We start from the raw sequence: 14,606 nt of genomic DNA on the forward strand, positions 1-14,606 counted from the left end.
GGGTGGCGGGGAAGGGTGAGGCACGATGAGGGTACTTAGGAGACTGGGCCGGCGGCACTTCCTGGAGAGTACGTTCTGCTCCTCCTCCGTCTGCGGAGAGAGCCATTAGGGTGTGTGGCTATTCCACAGTACTGGAAATGATTAGAGTTACACGTGTACTGTACACTAAAAAAAAAAAAAGACTTGGATGAATACTTCACACAAGAATCCATATGCTTTAAACAATTATTATTTAAACAGTTGGTAGTGAAATTATTATACAAACAAAACTATGCGAGCTGGTTTTTAGTTGTCAGCCACTTACTATATGTAGCAATTCCTACACATAATTACTTAAGACAGCGTTTTCCAATCCAGTCCACACAGACCCACAGAATGTTTTTTTTTTTTGCCTTAACCTAGTTAACTCTAGCACAAACTCTAGCAGGTATTCAGTGCTCTTGACTGACAGTTAAATGAAGACCATCTGAAAGTGTGGATAAACTGCCTATAATATGGTAGTGGGAGCTTTTACAAGTTGTGCTGAGGGTCTGTGCAATGGGGCTTCCTTGGCTGAGACAGGTACAGAGACTGGGATGACCAGTGGCGACAGCTGGGGCCCTGGAGACTCCGTGGCCATTCCAGCAGACCTCTCTGCGTTCCCTCCCTGCCCCAGGAAGAAAGCATTCACAAAGACTTCTACAGCAAGAATGCAAGACTGACACAAGAGGACCACTTCCGTCAAAAATGCTAACAGGAAAGGAAAAGGTTTATTTCTTTGGCTGACTATAAAGCACTGTACCATGGAGGGCACCGACACCTGTTCAGCAGAAGAGGTCGTCAGAGCTTGCTGAAGTGACGATGCGGCGCTGTGTCCAGGAGTATCTTTTAGATTTCTGCTGACGAAGCCAAACCAAGAAGAGTTTTTTAACCGAGGAGACAGTTCAGAGCAGTAATCGTCTAGATACGTTTTGTAACTTATTCTTAATAATGTTTCATCAACACCCCATTTCAAAAATATGCTCAGACGTCTCCTAACAGGTGCTTAATAAAATATTATCTGCACTTTCCCTATAACGCATATTCTAACCTGGTACCAGACTCGCTTCCATTTCCTGTCACCACAGCATCACTTCTTCCCTGTGTAGCGAAATGACAAATTAACTTACCCTGAAACACCTACTCTCCAACAGTGCAGAGAAAGATCCTCACATGAACCAGCCGAACAGTGGCCATTTAGGGCAATATGAGTATTCGTCACTGTCTTACCTTGGCTGAGGGAGAGCTGGTGCTTTCTCTATTAAAGGACGCCATGGCCACCTGGCTGGGTGAGACGAGGCAGCCAGAACGGGGCCTGGGACACTTTTGCATGAGAGGTCTGGGAGCAGGCAGTGGAGGGACAGGAATATCGGCATCATTCACGCTCTTCTTCTTCCTCATTCCTTTCTTCCTTGTTTTGGATGCGGGTGGAAGGTGTAAAGGCGGGCGCACTGTCTCCCCGTGTCCTGAAGGTGGTGCTGCTGAGCTGGGATTCCTATGTGATCCAGAGCACAGTGCTGCCCCATTACCATAGGAAATGTGCTGCTGATGTTTGAGCAAAATGGGCCGGCTGTGCTTGGACGGAACTGGAGATGCGGGCCCCGAGGCACGCTTCAGTCCGGCGCCGGTCATCTCCTCACAGGGCTGGACAGACAGCGCCTCCTTCCATGCTTGGAGGTCTTCCATGGAGAAATGTAGGCTGCTTTCCCAACCGTGGATGTTCTGAGCTTTGGCTCTGGGGCTCTCTGGAGTTGTTGGGTCCCCCAGTCTGCTCCCAGGCTGCTGGTCATGACTCGCAGTCCACAGGTGGGACCACGATGCCCCACGAGATGTGGGCAAATCAGCAGCGCTCTCAGGATTAAGTGATGCGCCAGCCACCGCTGAGCCCCAAGCTTCCACAATCTCGGGAGGATCCGGCCGGGATGGCTTTGGCTCCTCCGGGTAGCAGCCCGACCCGGAGTTTGTCGCCACGGAAGCGAACCCGGAGTGGCCACCTCCGTGGCTGGAGTAAGCCCCTGGCCGTGAAGCCAGTGTGGGGGGAGAGAGAAAGCGGGAGTGGAATTCGAACGGGCCCTCCGTCACGGCAGAAGGCTGTGTGGGCTCCCATGCGGCCCGGCCAGGCCGGATGGGATCCGGGGCAAGGGACTGCGAGGCTACAGGGAGCAGGTAGAAGCCATGCTGCGTGGAGCAATGTCCTCTTAGCGAGTGCTGGCCATAGTACCTCTTCTGGCAATCGGGCTGAGGGCAGGGGTATGCGTCCCTCTTCTGGTGGGTCAACATATGGCCAGTGCTACACCGAAAGAGGGGTCAGTCATGCTTAATACACGCAATGAAATGTCTGTTGTCAATGTATAAAGAAAATACAAATTTGCTCTAAACTCACTAATGTATAAAGCACAAAATCCATAATATAATATATAATTCTCTAATTTAAAGTAGCAATGTGGGACTATTTGAGTATAGTGGTAGACTCCCTCATGTGTAGCCATCTCACCCAACATGATTTAGCCTGGCTAACTTTCTCACTGCTAACAATGGCTGAGAATAGGCAGAACAGTGACACCCATCTGAACTCCATGTCATAAACCAAATCTGCAGTGTTTTTAAAATTAAATTACACTGAGGTTTGGAAATGTAAACTTGTAGCTATGTTTGTCAGTCTTGGGTTGTACACCTGTCTTTGCAGCAACTTCAAATTGTGGAGACTGTGTTGTTTTTCTTCCAAATTGTCTTCATATTTATAACCACATTAGTTACATATTTAGTTCTATTAACCTAGTCATAGATTTTTCTTTGTTATAGATTAGCCTATTGGTTATAGATTTTGTACTGATTTAGTGTATAGAATTAATGCATCCATTTTCACAGGACCATCATGCTGCATGAGAAGCCACTCGCTGAAATATGACTGGCGATCCTCCCCCCCCCCCCAAAAAAATACAAAGTAATCGAAATACACCGGAACAGGTGTATTCTCTGAGAAATAAGTCCCACTCACAGGTGATCGTACCGTTTAAACCCTCGCTGGCAGATTGTACACACATGGGGTCTGTCTGGCTGGTGTGTGAGTAGGTGTTTGTTGAGAGCGTCGGTGGTCCCGAATACTTTCCTGCACTCGGAACACTGATGCATTATAACTTCTGCCCCCTGCACTGCCTGCGTAGGAAACAGCTCAGGCCCAAACAGACTCACTGTCTCCCTCACACTAACACTGTCAGGGTCCTGCACTGAAGGAGGCAACGACTCCCCTGATGTACGTCCTGATGAAAAAGAATTTTTTTTGTTTTTAAATTTGAGAATTATTTTGTGCATATTTTATGCACACCTTATTACTTGCGTGAGCCTTACTTCCATGGAGACAACAATGAACTTCTGCAAGTCGCTCTGCACAATAACCTGCGCTAATACGCCGCAGGTGCAAGCGCGGATCATCTCCAAACTGTTTAAATATAAAGACCAGGACGTGAGGCTTGATTTTGGGGACTTTGAGGACTAACCGGTCTCCCTGCTCACTCCAGTGTCCATCCGAAGCGGATGCTCCGAAGCTGGGAGGCAGGGCAGGGGTGGGGATACGGGGTTGATGAAGAGGACATCCTCCGAGGTGTGCTCAGTCGCTGAGAGCAGAGGCAGGTTCACAGGTTCCAGCGCCTCATGCGTGGAATACAGTTCAGGAGATACCCGCTCTTCAGCCATGCTGCAGGAAACAAAAATTCACCGCAACTACTATTTAGGGACAATTCCAAAAGATTATGTCTTTTGTGCTGCATAATAAAACGAACCCAAAAATGATAGTTAATAGTAATGCAGAATCGCTATGGAAAAACTGCAGATCGTTTCAAGGCCGTTTTCACTCCAGAAAGGTGCATATTAAACTTCGAATTTTAAAAACATGAATACATGTTAATACATGTTGGCTAACGTCAGCTAACGTTAGCTAGCCGCTTGCTGTGCTAACTAGCTAGGACATAGCTAGCCAAGAAACACGTGCAGACAAGGTCTGTAAAGCCACTAAACACAGCCAGTATTCGCCTAAGAGGTTTTCAGTATTGTAATTAACCTGAACACAGCCAGTATTCACTTAAGAGGTTTTAAATATTGAATGTTTAAAGTTTGCTAATCAGCTACAATAGGATGAATTGCTGTCACAAGATAACCTCGGTAGTGGTAATACATTAACTACGCATTTGCATGCTAGGTTTAGTGGCACGTGATCCCATTCAACGTCAGAGTCGTGCATCAGACTGCATAGACTGCCCATCAGACTGCATAGACTGCCCATCAGACTGCATAGACTGCCCATCAGACTGCATAGACTGCCCATCAGACTGCATAGACTGCGCAGACTGCACTTACTCAGATGGGTTTGTCTGCCGTTGTATTTCATTTATATGATTTTCCTTTAGGTAGTTTTGCATGTTTTTTCCCCCTCTGGATTGCCACACCTTCTTCTAAACCCTTGAACTGTACAAAACTCAGGTCCTGAAATTAATATTGACAGGGAACAATTGTTTACATAAATTAGCTCATTATAATTCAATTTTTTAGTGAATCACTGATCCAGCACTCCACCCATACGAACATCTGGAGCTGAGAACCCTATAACCCTCTGAGGCTCTTAACACAAATCATACTGTGCGATTGGGCAGCAACCCTACACGTACAGTCCTTTTACTGTTTTCTGTGATTAGAAAATGTGAAAATAACTGAATCTCCTCAAGTCTAGAGAGAGTCTGTTTGGTAAAGGTTTGTGTTGTGGTTTCATAACGTGTTCTACAGGGAGAAGAGCTACGAGATCTTCAGTGGGAGTGCGATTAGCAGTTCAGCTGGATATCACATCGGCCTGCTGTGATAGGTAAAAACCTCATTAAGTATTACAGTACTTTTGAGCTTTTTAAGTTTATAGGTGTTCTGTATAAAGGTCTAAGTGCACTAAAGAACAGGGAGTATTTGTAAAATAATGTTTTTGAAATTGTCATGTTCACCTGTCAGAGAATATGACATTTTTTAAAAGCCTGCTTATTTGCAGAATCTTAAAGTTATAGAGAACAATGGATAGAAAGCATCAATAAATTGTATTGTAACTCTAATATATATATATATATATATATATATATATATATATATATATATATATATATATATATATATATATATATATAGTTATAGTATATAGTAGTGCATCTGGAGTATGGCTGTGGTAAGTGTGGTCCCAGTTCCAGTTTTGATGCCAGTGAAATCTTTACATTCTTCAGAATTTTCCTGCTCCACCCAGTTCCATTAAGACTTTTCTTTTGTCATGTAAGCGCCAGTCTGCAGTGCAGTAGTCTTCTATTCACAGTCTTGCTCAGTGGGAACAGTGAAAGCACAGCTGTTAACCAGCATGGCACGGTCTGGAAGTTTTGAAGTTCAGTCCCGAGGTCCAACAGAGTCGGCTTTTTCCTGTTCTGATATCAAATCATAAAGGGATTGATAATACACCGATGACTTGGAATATGTACGCTAGGACAGGGAGAGGGTACAGGGCAGAGCGTCCCCAGGACTGGAGCAGAAATCCTCCCACTCCGAGATTTCAGTTCAGAGATTTCATAGATGTATATGATGTGTGAACTAGGGTTGTGTCCCATGCACTTGTCATAAATGAACATATACAATCACAAACAGTTTATTAGAATATAACTAGAGTAGGTAGAAATCTTGGTAAGAAACAGGCAGGAAGTTGGGCAATGTGCAGAAAATGAGAGCCATACCAGGTAGAGAAAACAAATATACAAAATAGAACTTGAGAGGTGGCTCAAGAACCTTCACAAAGTCAATAGAGAAAAACAGGGCGGCAATAAAATGGAGTAAACGAGAAACAGGTGACTGGCAAGATGCCGATGATGAACTTTTGACAGCAATCCACGGTCCCTTTCACTTAGGCCATCATGTACACAGCAGGTTCTTATGATAGAGGACACACGTTTATATTCCATTCCATTCTACATCATCACTTGTTCTACAGCGTACATGAAGAGTTATTGCATTTGCACAAAGTTGATTTTCGGCTGCTGTGATTTTTTAATTGCTGTTTGTGGCTGTATTTTTTGTTACTTGATGGACACCAGTATCCTCTCTTTTGCGAGTCTGAGCCTTTCTGAACTAGCCTTTAACCACTGCCACCGTGTCAATGTAGGGGTGTAACCTCATTAGAGGTGGAGTGAGTCATTGAAAACATGTACTTTTTGAAAAAACCCAGCTATATCCCAATACTTCTTCGCTTACTCGTGTTCCTTGGCATCTCCATTTATGCACATGCTCCATGCTTGTTTTGCCAGACTGATAACAGTTATTCTGTTGCTCCAAGAACGCTGTACACTCGGGCTCGGACTCACAGACTCGAGGTCCGGCTCCATGGCTTCCCAGAAAGTAAAGAACTGGGGTGTGAAATCCCTGAAGGGGGTGTGCACGGTGACCGAGGGTTTGAAGATGCTCTACCGACAGAAGCTGCTTCCCCTGGAAAAGTACTATGCCTTCTCTGATTTCCACTCCCCCAGCCTGGAGGATGCAGACTTCGACAACAAACCCATGATCCTGGTGGTGGGTCAGTACTCAACAGGGAAGACTACCTTCATTAGGTAAATAATGATGAGTGCGAATAAATGCACGTTGATGTGAAAACAAGTGACATGATTTCTCGACTGAGCTAATGTATGAAATTTTATATACTGAGAGTCATTCTCAGTATATGTCCTACTTCCAGCTCTGGCTCTAATACGAATTGTTTAGTATGGAGTGTTGGATGCAAGAAAACACAAATCTCTGCAGTGCAAATGGGTCCCAGGAGGTGGGAACCTTGGGTGTGATGATTTTCAGGTATCTTCTTGAACAAGGAGACTACCCAGGTGGCAGGATTGGGGCCGAGCCCACGACAGACTGTTTCACCGCTATAATGTACGGGGACATTCGGCATATCATCCCGGGCAACGCCCTCGTCGTTGACCCCAACAAGCCCTTCCGCAAACTCAGTCTCTTCGGGAGCACCTTTCTGAACCGGTGAGTGAGAGTGAGGGCGTGGCTTGCTGGCTGATGGAGAGTGGGAGGGCCAGTGTGCTTGTGTTGGAGGCGTGGCTTGCTGGCTGGAGGAGTGGGAAGGCCAGTGTGCTTGTGTTGGAGGCGTGGCTTGCTGGATGATGGAGAGTGGGAGGGCCAGTGTGCTTGTGTTGGAGGCGTGAGTGGGAGGGCCAGTGTGCTTGTGTTGGAGGCGTGGCTTGCTGGCTGATGGAGAGTGGGAAGGCCAGTGTGCTTGTGTTGGAGGCGTGGCTTGCTGGCTGATGGAGAGTGGGAGGGCCAGTGTGCTTGTGTTGGAGGCGTGGCTTGCTGGCGATGGAGAGTGGGAGGGCCAGTGTGCTTGTGTTGGAGGCGTGGCTTGCTGGCTGATGGAGAGTGGGAGGGCCAGTGTGCTTGTGTTGGAGGCGTGGCTTGCTGGCGATGGAGAGTGGGAGGGCCAGTGTGCTTGTGTTGGAGGCGTGGCTTGCTGGCTGATGGAGAGTGGGAGGGCCAGTGTGCTTGTGTTGGAGGCGTGGCTTGCTGGCTGATGGAGAGTGGGAGGGCCAGTGTGCTTGTGTTGGAGGCGTGGCTTGCTGGCTGATGGAGAGTGGGAGGGCCAGTGTGCTTGTGTTGGAGGCGTGGCTTGCTGGCTAATGGAGAGTGGGAGGGCCAATGTGCTTGTGTTGGAGGCATGACTCGAATGGCAGCTACTAAGCTGAAACAGAAGTAGTGGCTATGAAAACAGCATGCAGACTCTGGAGGCAGGGCGAGAACATGGAGCAGCTGTATGTCTTGTTTGGCGCCTTAAATGGTGCACTTGGCCAACTGTTTTTGTAAAACTGAGGTTTGGGTATTTCAGACATAAATGAAAGAGACTGGGAAAATAGAGAAGAACCTGAGAAAGCTCAGTCAGTGACCGGAGGCTCTTTGTTGAACAGTCTGTTGCCCTCTCCAAAAAGTACTATCTTTCTTTTGTTCACTCGTTTGCTCATTCACTCGTTCACTTGTTTCTGTTCATCAGGGCTTCTGCTCTTGTGTTTTACACTGATTCCTTGCTGTCCCTGTAGATTCCAGTGCGTGCACTTTCCGAACCAAGTCCTGGAGAACGTCAGCATCATTGACACGCCAGGAATTTTATCCAGCTCTAAGAAAAAGACGAGCAGAGGCAAGACAAAAGACTTGTTTACATAAGACCTCTTCCTCAGGCCATGTCAACAGGCCTCAATAATGATGTAAATGCTGATAAAGCAGTGAAGGCCCACAACCGCACTCAAAACACGGAAATACAAGCATGTACGTTGATGTCTGGTGCGCCCCTTACGTTTATAGCATTTAGCTGACCCTTTTATCCAAAGCAACTTATGATTATGACTGAGTACAACTTGAGGGTTATGGGCCTTGCTCGGGGGATCAACAGTGGCAACTTGGCAGTGGTGGGGCTTGAACCAGCAATCTTCCAAGTATAAGTCAAGTACCTTAACCGCTGAACTACCATTGCCAACACTGCATTTCAAAGGTATATTTCACAGCTAATTAGTGTTCCTCAAATAATAAGCATTTGATAATGTTTTTGGGTTAAGCGTTCCCTTGTGTGGCTGTTTGCTGAGGTGGCAGAAAACCCTCGACACTTCACAGTAACTGCAGCGTTCAGAATGCGCCACCATCCAAATAATTTTTGATCAGGAATGATCCTGTAGTCAAAAATCAGTGATTATTAGTGCACACAGTTTCTAATAACATGGGCAGGGTGTACTTTCCTCTCGTATTTATGGTAATCACACAGCTCCGTCTTATCTATGAACACCAGCTCAGATGTCTAAATCCTGACGACAATTTGGCCCTCTTTTCTAGGGTATGACTTTCCGGCTGTGGTTCAATGGTTTGCGGCGCACGTGGACCGAATTGTCCTCCTCTGCGATGCCCACAAGCTGGACCTCTCGGACGAGTTCTCGCGCACCATCGCCGCCCTGCGGGGCAACGAGGACAAGCTGCGTGTGGTGCTCAACAAGGCCGACGGCGTGCAGCCGCAGCAGCTCATGCGCGTGTACGGGGCCCTCATGTGGTCGCTGGGCAAAGTGTTCCATACACCCGAAGTCCTAAGGGTCTACATCGGCTCCTTCTGGTCGGCGCCGCTCAGGGCGGCAGACAACCGGAGGCTGTTTGAGCGTGAGGAGAAAGATTTGTTTGCCGATATCCAGAACCTGCCCCGCAACTCTGCCCTGAGAAAGCTTAACGACCTGGTAAAGAGGGCGCGCCTTGTAAGGGTGAGACACTCTGAGTTTGCATACACCTTTCAATACCACATGAGCCACGTACATCTGACGCTCACACTTGTCAATTAAAGGCTGCTCATTCCAGCAAGTCTTGGTTTTAAGAAGAATTTAACTCGTTTACTATGGATCTAAATAAAAGAATGTTTTTCTGTCTCTGACATGAGCTTTAGACAACTTCTGTTACATGGCAACTAAAAAAACATTCACTAAGCCACTGTTACCAAGGAACAAGCATTCTCCAGAGTCTATTCTGTGTGAAAGGTCCTCGCGATCCCTACTCAGCCCAAAAGCAAACAAACTCAGAGCTCTTTGACAAACCACAGACCTTGTTTTGTCATATCAGATTTACTCCGCAACTATGTGCTGATTTTAGTTAAGTGTTGCACATGCACAAAACGCAGAGTCATGCTTCTGAAATTTGATCCCTTCCCTTGGACATTATGCGTTCGTGCACATTTGGGATTCATCTTGGAACGATTCTTCATGAGCGTTCCTGAAACAGGAACACTCACCTGTCCTCGCCTGCCCCTCCAGGCCCACGCTTACATCATCAGTGCCCTGAAGGAGGAGATGCCCCTTGTCTTCTGGCGAAACCACAAAAAACGGGATCTGATTTACGACCTTCCGCAGCTCTTCTCAAGGATCCAGCAGCGGCATCAGCTCTCGCCCGGGGATTTCCCCGACTGCGCAACGATGCAGGTCTCTCACTGCTCAGATAACAGTCAAGGGGGCTTTGGCACTTATTTGCCTTCATTTGGTGCAATTCATCCACAATGAAATATACATTCTTGAGCTTAGGGTCATATTATTTCTCACTTTAGCTGAAAGACTTTACCTCACCATAGATCATTGCATTCAAATAAGTATTTCATTCCAATAATTACAACAGTAAGTGATTCTGGTGCTATTTTAAGTGTTTTTTACTTTTGTGTTGGATCACATTGGTAGGAGGAGCTCATGAATCACAACTTCACCAGATTTAATGCCCTGAAGCCCAAGCTCTTGGCAGCTTTGGATGAGCTCCTGACCACCGACATCGCCAAGCTGATGCCTCTTCTGTGCAAAGAGGAGCTGGAGGCAGGGGACCAGCCCGGGGCGCCAGGTGGCGCCCTGCTGGGGTCCAGCGAGGAACTGTTTATGGAACTGAACCCCCTCTGTCACGCAGAGCCCTACGGCGCACGCGAGGAGCCCTCCGACGACAGCTGGGTGGTCTCCAGGGACAAGCCGAAGTACGACGAAATCTTCTACAACCTGTCTCCCCATCAGGGCAAGCTGAGCGGCACCAAGGTGAAGGACTGGATGCTTGGCACGCGGCTGCCGAGCTCGGTCCTGGGCCGGATCTGGAGGCTGTCGGATGTGGACCGTGATGGCCTGCTGGACGACGAGGAGTTCGCTCTGGCCAGCCACCTGATCGAGGTGAAGCTGGAGGGCTTCGGACTGCCGCCGGTGCTCCCCGCCCACCTTGTGCCGCCGTCCAAGAGGAGACGCAGACCGTCAAATGCAGAGAACAGAGAGGACTGTGGGGGTGCATAGGGACTTTTATTAACCTCCATGTTATTTCAGTCAGTTGAACTTTAGCTGAGAAGGTGTTGCTCTTTTATGTCCCCAAGAACGCACTTAAAGGAATACTCATTGGTAAAAAAAAAAAGAAAAAAAGATTGCAGCTCCTAGCTCTGAGCCATACTTAACCTTTGCAGGGTCCTTTACATGCTCTTTAGCGCGAGAAACTAAAGTAATTACAGATATGATCTAATTACAGTTATTATGCACGCCCGTACGAGCCAAATCACTCGTTACCATGGTGAAAGTTTCTTCTTGATTTCCTGTAGTTTTCTTGCATGATTTCGTTTATTTCATTATTGAAAAGTGTATTCATTTTTTTTTTTTTTGCTTTTATTGTAAAATAGTGTGGGACCACACATTGATCAAAGCCAGAGTTTCTTTCCGAAAAAAGCAGCAATGCAGTCCAGCAGAAGAGCCAAAGATGCTAGCTATTTCAAGATGGTGCACAGCAGACCTTCTTGTTGCACCAGGCACTGCTTGTAGGCTACATGTTCACTTTCAGTAGCAGCATTCTATCAGTAAATAACTAAGAAATTATGCTCAGTAAACGACATGCATGTGGCAGTACTTCCGAGGCCAGAGAAGTGTAAATTGTGCCGCGGAATGGCATTAAAATACAGTGTGGTTTTAAATGACTTGTTTATAAATTCTATTGCATATAAACGACTATTCTTTTTTTTTTTTTTTTTTTTTTTAGAAACGGGTGTAGTTAACTGTTAAGTTATTAGGAGCTTTTCTACGTTTTCATGGGTCTATTATATTTTTGGATTCCTTGTCCATTGAGCGCAGATTGCGTTATATTAAACTTTTTGGGTGTGGGCGTCATTTAGGCCAAAGTAATAAATTCCACACGTTCTTGAACATAACTGTTATTAGATTTCAGGAAATGTAAAATTGGAGTATATCAATCGGTCTTACTATTTGCAGTTGGACAATATGAACCAGTCCTACCAGGAAGTGAGATTAAGTTGCTCATCTTGCACGACGTTCGGGTGCTCTGTGGCCATTTAAAATGCTCGCTCCGCCTCGCCGCTTTCATAAGCATTCAGGGAAATAAACACGCGAGGAAGTGGCGTATCTGGCTATATCGACCACTACTCAAATTCGACAAGCTCCTTTCTGTAACCATTGCGTGCTGCAGACAAGATCCTCTACAGCTGCCAAAATGAGGGTGAAAATTCACATAATTTACTGGTAGGTCAATCCAGTACCCAATATATAGCGAACAGAGACGAAAAATGTACTTTGTTGTCATCCGTTAAAAGGTAATAGTCAAGATACAGCTGGGTGGTTACAATAGAAACCGCCTTGTTCCGATAAACGCAATGATATTGTCTATTTAGCCAGAAATAACCCTGAAGAGGCCTATTCATTTCTCCACGTGATAGGTCTTAAACCTTCCAGATCATTAAAAAGGACATTGGCTATTGAACTATCTTTGGCTGTGCTGTGAGACAGAATATTGGCTCTTTCTGGTATATCGTGTCGACGCATCAGGATTCTCCATAGCATAGCTGCGCTACAGTACCTCTAATGCTTTAGTGAAAGCCGTCGTGTTGTTCGCCAGCAACCAGTGATGGATGATCAGGTCATAACAAATATGTTAGACTTTTTATGTGGGACGTTTTCATACCTTTAATTTGCATAAAGGATAATGCCAATTTTATATATTGGTATTATATTGGTACAATTTATCCAAGTTTTGTATATTAAAAAGTCCATAAGACTAAGAAATAAATGGACAACATTTGTTGAATACAAATAAAAAGTATAACCTGGTCAGTAATTGTCATATTCATGTATATTATTTATTATTTCACCGCGCGCACACACGTTCTTGTGTTTCGTGCTCACTGTGATTTTGATCACACGTCTTTGAGCCTAAACGCTGCTTTACTGTTGTATTTATTACTTTTATTAATACCACTATGGTTTTTTTTTAGTGGTGGATGAGGGTACAGGCCCAAGGTATGTTCCATTTCACCGCGCGTACACACTGCATGTTCTTGTGTTTCGTGCTCACTCTGATTTTGATCACACGTCTTTGAGCCTAAACGCTGCTTTACTGTTGTACAGTTCACCAGGCTCAAGGTGTTGCTTGAAGATGAATTTAAAGGCGACCTTGAGATTGTAAGTTAACCTAGTCTGATACCTTTAGTACATTTGTGGAACATTATATTTTCACAACTGATCAGTTTCAGTTGTGTTATATTTTCAATATACAAGGTGTTCTAGTTCATGAAAGAGCTGGTAACTGGGCTGCTTTCTTACCTTGTAATTGTTTTCAAATTCCATATTGTGATTACACATTTCCAAATTTATACAAACCTAAATTAAGAATTCAAAAAACAAAGTTTTATAATCTACTTACCATTTTAATTACATTTACTTAAATAAATGAATGTGTCTGCTAAAGTCACAATTTTTTAACTCATTGTAATGATGAAAAAGTAATGTTGACAGGGGAACTGATACCTTGGTAGATAACTGCTCCTAGATTGTTGCACTGTTCTCTGTTAAAGTGAGTTAGTAATAGTTTTAAGTTGTCTCACAGCTGTGTCTCCCTGCAGACCGGAGAGGCCACACCCACAATGTCTGGGTGGTTTGAGGTGGAGGTGAATGGCAAACTGGTGCACTCCAAGAAGGTGAAAAATTTCTTAATTTGAATTCACAATTATCTGTGAATATATTGTGTCCTGTTTACAGGGATCTGTCTCTGGTCTGGTTGGTGTATTAATACCCCCAGAGCTGAAATTGTATTGATCTGATAAATGTTCATTTGCTCAAACTTGAATTTGAATGTTTAGGACTTTTTATGCTTCTTTGTAAAAACAAATTTATATATATATATATATATATATATATATATATATATATATATATATATATATATATATATAAAAACTGGATCACATCTAAATATCTTCTGGCCAACACCCAGTGTGATAAGTGAGGAGATCACTGTAATGCTAAACCATCTTTGTGTTCTCCATGGTTATTCAAGCTACTGCTACCTAACGCTTATATTCCATACATGTTTAAGATTTATCCATTCACATGCTGCATGTAATGTAAAGAGTGCTAACAAGTTGCGGATGACTGCATGCATGTCTGGTTTTGACAGAACGGAGATGGCTTCGTGGACAACGACCAGAAGATAGCCAAGCTTGTGAAGGCCATCAAAGAGGCCATGGATAAATGAAACCGCTCCAGTGCTGGAGGTGAGAATGCGCCAGAGCACCTTCATTCTCCTTGGCCTTATATTTCTGCAGACGTGCTGACAGTTCCTCCTCTGTACGCGCCTCTCTCTCTCTCTCTCTCTCTCTCTCTCTCTCTCTCTCTCTTCATGCTCACTTGGTGTTTCTGTGTTCACCTCCCCATCCTGCAGTTTGTTCGTCTCTGTTCGTCAACCCCTCTGGTAGTGCAACCATGATGGTGACTTCTGAAGTGTCGCTGGCACGGACGTCGCTTGATGCTCCCCGCGCTTCCGAGGAGAAGGCTTTCCGAGTAGACAAACTCCGGATGTGAAACGGATTTACGTAATGTTTAGGGAATTTGCGCGGCAATACATTTTATTAACTGTTTTAAGGTTTGCTTTTCGTTGCTTCGAGTCGTTGTTACTGTAAATGCACAAGTTGAAGAAAAAAGTTGTGACATTTGAAAATCGAAAATGAGTTCAGCAATAAAAAGGAAGTTAGCCCTGAAATGATTTGCCTTTTTGCCAGC

At 45.1% G+C, this 14,606-nt stretch overlaps 2 protein-coding genes across 2 annotated transcripts; both read left to right on the plus strand.

Moving 5' to 3' along the window:
• The first annotated feature begins 4,782 nt into the window (after positions 1-4,782).
• ehd2a (EH-domain containing 2a) lies at positions 4,783-11,533 on the plus strand. The gene is made up of 7 exons (XM_027004115.2): positions 4,783-4,870; positions 6,362-6,632; positions 6,871-7,050; positions 8,112-8,209; positions 8,896-9,308; positions 9,852-10,016; positions 10,266-11,533. Exons 2-7 carry the CDS (start codon positions 6,409-6,411, stop codon positions 10,848-10,850), a joined length of 1,665 nt encoding a protein of 554 aa, XP_026859916.2. The 5' UTR covers positions 4,783-4,870; positions 6,362-6,408; the 3' UTR covers positions 10,851-11,533.
• A 378-nt stretch (positions 11,534-11,911) lies between these two features.
• Positions 11,912-14,586, plus strand: selenow1 (selenoprotein W, 1). Its single transcript, XM_027004114.2, has 6 exons — positions 11,912-12,074; positions 12,824-12,848; positions 12,957-13,010; positions 13,451-13,525; positions 14,005-14,101; positions 14,269-14,586. Exons 1-5 carry the CDS (start codon positions 12,046-12,048, stop codon positions 14,080-14,082), a joined length of 261 nt encoding a protein of 86 aa, XP_026859915.2. The 5' UTR covers positions 11,912-12,045; the 3' UTR covers positions 14,083-14,101; positions 14,269-14,586.
• The last annotated feature ends 20 nt before the right edge of the window (positions 14,587-14,606 follow it).

The sequence above is a fragment of the Electrophorus electricus genome, chromosome 6 (assembly GCF_013358815.1).
Source record: "Electrophorus electricus isolate fEleEle1 chromosome 6, fEleEle1.pri, whole genome shotgun sequence".
NCBI classification, from domain to species: Eukaryota; Metazoa; Chordata; class Actinopteri; order Gymnotiformes; family Gymnotidae; genus Electrophorus; species Electrophorus electricus.

What these genes read in the sequence shown, in the direction of transcription:
- ehd2a (XM_027004115.2), top strand. Translation starts at nt 6,409, where the DNA reads ATGGCTTCCCAGAAAGTAAAGAACTGGGGTGTGAAATCCCTGAAGGGG. An exon ending in GGGAGCACCTTTCTGAACCG is followed by an intron (nt 7,051 to 8,111) that starts GTGAGTGAGAGT and finishes CTGTCCCTGTAG; the next exon opens with ATTCCAGTGCGTGCACTTTC. An exon ending in AGAGGGCGCGCCTTGTAAGG is followed by an intron (nt 9,309 to 9,851) that starts GTGAGACACTCT and finishes CTGCCCCTCCAG; the next exon opens with GCCCACGCTTACATCATCAG.